A 9,025-nucleotide genomic window follows, 5' to 3' on the forward strand; every position below is an offset into this window, starting at 1 on the left:
TAAAACAGTAAATAATACAAACTTGTACAAAATACTTAAAATATCAGATTCAAGACATTTATCAAATGTGACCAACAGAATAATTTTGCACGCCCAATTTTTCAGTTTTTTTATTTGTTAAAAAAAGTTTGAAATATCCAATAAATTTTGTTCCACTTCATGATTGTGTCCCACTTGTTGTTGATTCTTCACAAAAAATTACAGTTTTATATCTTTATGTTTGAAGCCTGAAATGTGGCAAAAGGTCGCAAAGTTCAAGGGGGCCAAATACTTTCGCAAGGCACTGTAGACGCAAGGCACTGTATTTTCTTCTGGTTAAATGCAGAGTTATTACAGCGCTGGGATCTGTGAGATGACAAGTCCCAAGAGCCTTGATAATAGGAAGTAATTTACATTTATCTTCTCGGGCTGGGACTGCCCTGTACATGGGTGGAACTCATTATCTTCTAATCTGTTGTCTCAAGGTTCATACAAGGTTCATGCAAATATGAACTCATGTTATCTTCATGTTATCTGTTGGCTCTACACTCGCAACATGAACTGGACACAAGGTTCATACAAATATTCTAGAATGTTCGAATAAGCAGTGCATGTGTTGTTATTTTCAGGCGTTTCTTTCTAACTGAAAGTAGACATGCAGTTAGCATCTTATCTATAGTTTTCAGGATGACAATTATCTCTGCAATCAATTTATGCACATTTCACCAAGAAGACAAGAAATACTACTAGTTGACTCAAATCTGAATATTATGACTATGATGCATACATAAGAGCTTAGGTCAACACTGATACATGGAGCTGTTAATGAAACACAGACAAATAGTCATACTGAACTATTCCATCATAAAAGCAAAATAATACTGATGATAAGTAGAAAAATAACTTTAACTCCTGAAATCCAATCCTAACAATCCCTTTCATTGACCGCATAGCTGTCAGCTGCTGTCATCTCAAAGTTTTTTGTTAATATCCACGTACAAAAAAAATCCTTGCTGCTTTTGCAGTTTAGCTAGCAAAGATTCAGACATCCGTGCCCGTTACACATCAGTCAAGTTTTTGTACTTCTCTCTCATGATGGTGATTCAAATTATAATTATCCTTAAACACCAATATCTGTTCTCCACAAACTAGGCACACAGCTTTACCTTTGACTTCAGTAAATAAATACTTGGAAGTCCATACCTTTTTAAAAACACTGCATTCTGCATCTATCTTTTTTTCTCTACACTAGCTGACATCAGTCCAACAAGTTAGCCAAAACATTCAAATGAGGGTGCGTATGGTCACACGAGAAACACCCTTAATTTAGCAGTTCCTTAAAAATAGAAGGAGTGCATGTTGCGTCCGTGAATCAGGCCATTCCCAGCACCTCGTCAGCAAGCACTGGGACTGTAGGAAACTCCGCCCCTGCACGAGTGCGAGCACACTCTCGGCTACGAGGTACACCTGCTCGCAATTATCAGAGCAGTACTTAAGAAGAGCGTTGGTGGGTCCTTGTTGCCAAATGATCTCTCGATGTCCAGCAAGTATTCAGTGTGTTTCCGTTCTGTCTAACCTGTGTTTCTTTTTTCCCCTCGGTGATCTCAGTATTTTTTCATGCATTTTTTCTGAACTGAACTGTTTGCTTTCTGCCAGAGGAAATCCCCTGAATATTTTTTGTATGAACTATGGTTTCTGGGGAATCGATTCTTTTCTCTACTTTGCTGAATCCTGTTGTCTTCTCACCAGTTTGAGTTTTCACTGGTTGTTTTAAGTTCTGATTAAATCTGTTTTTTCTAGGATTATCCTGTGGGACTGTACGTACCTCCACGGCAACTTGGCTACCCAGGCGCACCTCCCACACTGGTGTAGAGCAGGTGGGCTGCTGCCACACCTGCTGTGAACCACGACTTCTACTGCCAGCGGATTCACACACCGACCAGCAGACACCTCATCACCTCGCGACTCCCTGCACAACTCATTCATCATAACCCAGGTTCTCGTCATGTCTTTCCCACATAAAGCCTCTCTGCTGATCTGCCCAGTCTTCTCACCCTCCTCTGCTTTCAATTCAGTGGTTGCCTCTGCTCACCGCCAACCCCGAGTTGTTCATCTAGCGGTCCAGTCAACACAACTCCCAGTCACCCATGACCAGCTGAAACGTCCCCACCACATCTTAATATTTTCTGTTACCACTTCTGATTAAATCATTTTGAGCTTGAGTCTGTGTCCAAGTCCTGCATTTACTGGGTCCTCAGTTGTTAATCCTGATGGCTAGCCGTAACAATGCAGTTGTAATGCATGTATTACTGTAAAATATTTACACCGACTTTTAATTTACTGATGACTTCATGCGGGCTGTTCAGGGAGAGCCAGAGGGCCGGATGTGGCCCGCGGGCCATACAATGCCCAGGTCTGGTGTAGACACACTGACAGATTTACATGTTTGCCCTTGTGTGAATACATTGATGGACTTTTAGATAGTCCAACCTTCTAAAAGTTGCCCCACATTGGTCACAGCTGTACGGCTTCTCTCCAGTGTGAATACGTTGATGGGATTTTAGACTCTGCAAGTGGATAAAAGCTGCCCCACATTGCTCACAGCTGTACGGCTTCTCTCCAGTGTGAATACGTCGATGGGATTTTAGACGCCCCAACACTCTAAAAGCTGCCCCACATTGGTCACACCTATACGGCTTCTCTCCAGTGTGAATACGCTGATGGGATTTTAGACTCCCCAACTGTGTAAAAGCTGACCCACACTGATTACAGATGTACGGCTTCTGTCCAGTGTGAATAAGGTGATGGGAATTTAGACTCCACAACTGTCTAAAAGCTGCCCCACATTGGTCACAGCTGTATGGCTTCACTCCAATGTGAATACTTTGATGGACTTTTAGTGCACTTGATGTAGTGAAAGTTTTCTCACACCATTCACACCAAAACATCTTCTCACCAGTGTGAATACGTTGATGGGATTTTAGATTCCCCAACACTCTAAAAGCTGACCCACACTGGTCACAGCTGTACGGCTTCTCTCCAGAATGAATACGTTGATGGACTTTGAGATTCCCCATCTGATTAAAAGCTGCCCCACATTGGTCACAGCTGTATGGCTGCTCTCCAGTGTGAATATGTTGATGGTATTTTAGACTCCCCAAATTTTTAAAAGCTGATCCACACTGGTCGCAGCTGTACAGCTTCTCTCCAGTGTGAATACGCTGATGACGCTTTAAACACTGTGATGTTGAGAAGGCCTTGTCACAGTGTTGACAGGTGTGAAGCTTCATTTTGGTTCCTCTTCTCTGTTCCTATAGCAAGAGACAAAGAGAGGGAAAGTGCCATTATTAAATAATGTAAAATCATAACACATATTTGCAGCACATCTGTGGCTCATAAATCACCTGAGGTTTGACTAAGTTGTTTCTGTGACAGCCAGAGGAGGTTGGGGTGACACTGGCCTCTATAGAAACATGACTGATCCCCACAGATGCTCCTTTAACATTTTGAAATTACTGAATGCCATCCCCATTGCAGACTAGCATCAGAAGAAATGTAGGATCCAGAGATTCTGGAGCCTGAACCATAACACAGACTGAGTTGGTTGATAGCTCGACCTCTGTTACAGAGATTTCAACCTTTTTAAATGTCTCTCCTGAGACCCTAATAGAAAAGGGTCCTTTTAAGGCCACAGGAAACTTGAAACAAATTAGCTCGTAGAGAACAGAAGCACTTTCGCTCAATATAATAGGTTCTGCATTCGTACTAGTGAAGCTAGTTAGAAAATATACAGAAAACAAACAGATACCTTTTACTGCCCTCTTCATGTTTAGGAGGATGGCATTTCAGTCTGTGTCCTAGTGCTTCTTTAATTTTGGTTAATTTTTCAAGATTCTTTCTAGAGGCATTATAATATTTGTATATCAACATATTTTGCCATACACAATATATAATCTAACCGAGTTAACCTAAGTGAAGCTTTGGAAAGGGCCTCAATACACATCTGTATCAGGACGCAGGAGTGAGGGCTGAAGAGATTTAGCAGTTTATGTCTGAGCCTCGTTCACATCTACATTGATCAGGAGTCTGGTGTTCACCAAAATATGCAATGAGCAGACCTCCCAGAATGCTATGTGTAGTTAGAATCCTTTTTATTGTGTAACAGCAGCTGCAAACTTGTAACTGCTGGCTAATATGGCCACAGTGGTTTTACATGGCAGCATATCCCATCAAATACTTCATAATCTATATTGTACTGTGCGGAGAAGGGAGAACGACAACACACCAGAAAGAACATGTGACTAACATGGAAATTAGTTCCTCAGATAAAATGCTTCAGCCATCCTCTTTGTAGTGGTGTAACAGATGGTAGCTGATCCATGATCTGTACAGATCCCTTTCATTGTTCGGTCGCATATAGAAAGAAAGCCACTTTCGGTTTTTCCTGTTTAGGCGTCGCCACAGCGAATTGTCACACTGAGGACTCGCATGTTGACATTTGGCATGTGTTTTACACCGGATGCCCTTCCTGCACCTTAACCCCTAGCCTGCCAGGGACGGCGGTTCGGCACGCACATAAACCATGGATTAATTGCCAATAAGACGCTACCTCGTTGTCCCTGGCACTTCAGTTTCTAGCAAAAGCAAGGCGTTGTTGTACACAGCAGGGGACTTTGGCTTTTCCTCATCAGGAACCTAAAGAGAATTTGACAGTCTGATGTGGTGGTTGCACTTTGTTTTTCCATGTCTGTAGTTCTCTCTGTCTCTCTCTCTCACTGAATTCAGCATTCACAGTGCTCTGTAATCATGGTGCAACATAATCATTCAGTCAGGGAGAATGCAGGAGCAGCTTTGGAAAGAGCTGTTGAACAGGCAGAACACAAACTGTAGAAATGTGACGTCTCTGCTACTTTGCTCACAGTGAACCAGCCTTAGTCCTCATTTTACCTCCAAACCAGCAGGAGTGGAATATTGTTTTCACCTAAAACCAAGGACAATGTCTTCAAGTTCTTTAAAGAGCCCAGGGGGATTTTCATTGTTTCCTGACTTATCTACAATGTTAAATGGTTAATTATCATCTTAGACATGAGCCAAAGCTAAAAAAATTTGGTGTACGGATTTTCTAGAATTTCTATGCAGAACCAATGCGGTTTATACCAGTCTCCCAAACTCTCACTCGTGAGACTTTTTTCCTAACAAAATTAAGAATTACAGGATAATTTAAGGATTTCCTTGAATGGTCATTATCTTCAGGGTCTCACCGTTTTACCTTATCAGGTCTAACCTGCAAGCAGCCGGCCAGTGAAGCCCATGCGGTGATGAATGATCAGCTCATCAACACTGAATTTCCCCCAGAGCACCGTACCTGTTTGTTTTGGCTGCTTGAGGCCAGTGTGTCTGCCACCACATGTGATGTGTCGCTGGTTAACCAGCGGATTAACGACCCATAATATTATTGTTGGAGCTACACTACCTGTTGGAATTAATTTCACTGCTTTGGGATTGTATGTGGTCATGTGGGGAAAGACACAGCGACCACCGGTTCGATTTACTGACCTTGGAGCAACTTGAAAGGGAGAGATGTTTCCACTACTCGGTGAGAATTAACAGTAAGTAAAAAAATAAAAAAAATTTAAAAAAACAAAACAATGAAAAACCCCACAGGTTTCATGTCTTTTAATGCCATGTTTCTGTACTTTTAGAGAGAACTATTGTAAAGCTGTAGAAGTTACAGTAATTAAGTTAAAGTAGTTAAAGTAATTTTGTATTCAAAATAATATAGTGATCTACATTTTAAATTCAGTGCATTGACAGGTTTTGTATAAGTGTGTAATTCCTATGGTTTAGTTAGATGTTATGTTGGGATTTTTGTACTTTTATTAGCTTTCAGAATTATTTGTTTTTGAGAAAAGAGAAGCAGATAATGCTGAATAACAATGGGTGGAGGCCAGTTATGGGCAGTGTACTGAATCATGACGATAAAAGATACACAACAATTCTGGAAAACAAGACTTTGCATGCCAACGGTGGTGATGGCTGAAAGCCATGGCATCTGATTGGATGAGAGGACGAAGCCTACTTGACAAGAAGACTATAAAAACCATGGCAAATATGGTCATAAGTGGCCAGTATCACGGCTTTTATGGGTTATTTCAGACAAAACCTGACACTTCCTCAAAGAGCCAAAGTATACTGGTTCCCAAAACTTCTCAGTAGATTAACATCTGAAGGTATAACAAGGTAGCTGCCTATAACTGCAGGTTGTTATTGTTTGGGAGGATTTGGGGTCTTGTCCTGAATTAATGACATTTAAGAGGGAGGTCTGCAGGGAACTCTGTTTGCAGGTTCATGGTAATCAATTACTGAGTGAATATCTCCACCAAAAACCTCAAGCAATGTTTCAGATATACCACCTTAGTGTGACAGGTAAAGACATGTTCCTACTGTATATACAGGGGTTAGCATATCGTGGTCTTCAAACAATATATTGTTGTTTACCCGGAGAAATTCTGATTAAATAATGAGGTCATGGTTCATTTTCAACACAACACCATTAGCAGGTGCTGTGTGCTTTCACGAACTATCCTCTCATTTTTAGGAGGCTAAATCCAAAAACCACGATGTGATCCAAACTGTGTGTTCTGTGAACTGCTCCACCCCGAGTTCATGGACCAATTTGCATAAAACTTATAATGTGATAGGTTTTAATTTGACTTACCCTAAAAAACTGATGAGAGCTGAATACTATCGTAACAGATTCAAACCAAAGGAAATGTGTAAATCAGTGGTTTCCAGTTTTTAAATTCTTATTATGAAATAACTCTACCCACTGTCCTATGGGGCCAGATCAACTGGCACTAAAAAATAAAGCTTGGCATTGAAAACAAAACTGTAACTAGAAAAAAACAAACAAACAAACAAAAAAAAAACATCAGCACTGAAACATTTCTATTGAAAAAAGAAACACTTGCATTAAAAAGTATTAATACTGTTTTTTTCTTCTGATTGTCGGCCATTGTTTTTCAATGCCGTTTTTTTTTTCCATTTTCACTTCCGTTTTCACCGTTTTGGTGTGGAGAGGAGGGGTTTCAGGGGTGGGGCTAAGGAGAATGTGACTTGCATACTCTGGTTGAGATCCATGAGGAGAGGACCGACCTCTCCCCTGAGCCGCTGTCCACATCAAGGCTTCTGTTCTACTTTCCTGGCTACCAGGAGCCAAACGTAGATAACTAGTTGTTAATACTGATATGTGGCTCATGCCATTTCATAATGTTAGCTAAATAATAATTATATAAATAATGGAAAGACTAAAAGAGATTTGGATGAGATTAAAGATTTTTATTTGCCATTTATGCATAAACAGACAGTCTAGGCATTCAAGGGTCCAGTTTACATCCAAATACAATCACTTCTTCACACAATGAGAAGAAAAAGTAAAGACACGATGTTTTTGAGTTAAGTTCTACAGTCTTATTTCTAAGGAGATTCATGGTGGTTTATTCTGTAGTGACATCAGTGATAGTGAGGTCCTCAGGTAGAAGTCACACTGGATCTTAAAATGTGTGTTTCATGTCAGTGTGCTCACATTCCACTAAGTTAAAACCCTGAGGAGAAGTGTGAGAATGCAGCCTCCAGACACAGTATTAAAAGGAGCTTATTTGTAAAAGTCTTGGGAACTGACCTCAGAGAGCTGCGCTCCTCTTTCTGTCCCGTCTGTCAGTTCCTCCCCTCCTCTCTCTCTGTGGATCTCCTCCTGCTCCTCCTTCTGCCTCTTCAGCTTCTGTTTCAAACCTCTCCTCTTTTTCTGTGGTGTCATTTTGCAGTGCTTGTCACCACACAAACGCTCACCTGGAGAGGAAAAAAAAAATAGAGTATATAGACACCCGTTACCATGGTTACAAAGTGGGAACATTTGATCAAAGCTGGGCCCAGAGAGAATTAAGAAGGAGAGGGACAAGATCTCCACTGACACTATAAGAGTAATGGCGGATTATGAGGATGTCAAATAGTTCAGAACATTAGGAGCAATTCCATTGCGTTGCCATTTATATTATATTATATTTAATTGCAAATACATTTGAGATTTTACTTAAGTAATAGTTTGAGTACAGGACTTTTACTTAGAATTTTTTACACGATAGCACTCCTAATTTACTTCAGTAAACGATCGGAGAACAGCGTCTGTTACTAGCAGAGAAAGCCAACGTGATCCAAAACAGAACCAAGTCTGTAGAAACAAGCTCCTTTCTTTGTCTCACCAGTTTAACCGACGTGCTGCAGTGTGTGTTGATGAGCTGCTGCTCGTTTGTTCCTACGTTCGCTGCTCCGTTAACGTCAGTTTGTTGGTGATGGGCTACGAAGTGTTCACACGCTCCTCCACACTTCGCTTTCTAAGCTCGTTATCAAAACATTAACACTTGCACAAACTTATTCCTTTTCCGAAGATGAGCTGACCTTACAAACACAGTTGTAAGAGATGTACAATAACTCCTCGAAGCGCGCGCTGTCCGTTGTCCGGGTGCTACATTGGCTTCATGGAGGAGTTCCGCCTTTTTCTTTCAGTTAATGGTTTTAAATTTCAACTTTTAGCATTTGTGAATAAAATCGTAGAAGATATGAATTATGGTTCTAATGTTATATGGGGGATTTTATTAAATTGGTACTGGTACTGAAAAGCAACTACTAAGAAAAGATATATAGTAAATGTAGTGGAGAAACTCCTATATTTCTCTATAAAATGTAATAAAGAATACAGAGCCCCCAACAGTTCATGTGATATGAAGAAATATATATTTAGGTGAGATTCTATGCACACAGTTTGCTAAACCTGATGGGGAACCTGTGTCATATGGATTTAAAACTGTTTTATTTTGATCTTGTATATGTGAATATACTTTGGGTTTTGGCCGTTCCTGGTCAGAAGAAGCCTCTAAAACAATATGCATTATTTTTTGTGCTAATTGCCCTACTTACTGACTTTCAAGGACTGCGCACAGTACAGTTACAGAGATTTCAACCTTTTTAAATGTCTCTCCTGAGAGAAGTG

The 9,025-nt window shown here is 40.5% G+C and overlaps 1 protein-coding gene and 1 long non-coding RNA gene across 2 annotated transcripts; one reads left to right on the forward strand and one right to left on the reverse strand.

Annotated features, from left to right (window-relative positions):
* The first annotated feature begins 843 nt into the window (after positions 1–843).
* LOC109961279 (uncharacterized) lies at positions 844–2,393 on the forward strand. Its single transcript, XR_002275111.1, has 3 exons — positions 844–1,533; positions 1,780–1,975; positions 2,055–2,393. It is a non-coding gene; the product is annotated as an uncharacterized LOC109961279 (long non-coding RNA).
* Positions 2,394–2,400: 7 nt separating this feature from the next.
* Positions 2,401–8,492, reverse strand: LOC109961277 (zinc finger protein 239-like). Its single transcript, XM_020601969.1, has 3 exons — positions 8,238–8,492; positions 7,661–7,827; positions 2,401–3,290 (listed from the first exon to the last, which is right to left on the reverse strand). The coding sequence occupies exons 2-3, from the start codon at positions 7,793–7,795 to the stop codon at positions 2,418–2,420; spliced, it is 1,008 nt and encodes a 335-aa protein (XP_020457625.1). The 5' UTR covers positions 7,796–7,827; positions 8,238–8,492; the 3' UTR covers positions 2,401–2,417.
* Positions 8,493–9,025: the final 533 nt, after the last annotated feature.

This window comes from Monopterus albus, unplaced genomic scaffold (assembly GCF_001952655.1).
Source record: "Monopterus albus unplaced genomic scaffold, M_albus_1.0 scaffold53.1, whole genome shotgun sequence".
NCBI lineage: Eukaryota > Metazoa > Chordata > Actinopteri > Synbranchiformes > Synbranchidae > Monopterus > Monopterus albus.

What these genes read in the sequence shown, in the direction of transcription:
- LOC109961277 (XM_020601969.1), bottom strand. Translation starts at nt 7,795, where the DNA reads ATGACACCACAGAAAAAGAGGAGAGGTTTGAAACAGAAGCTGAAGAGG. An exon ending in GAGGAGCGCAGCTCTCTGAG is followed by an intron (nt 3,291 to 7,660) that starts GTCAGTTCCCAA and finishes CTCTTGCTATAG; the next exon opens with GAACAGAGAAGAGGAACCAA.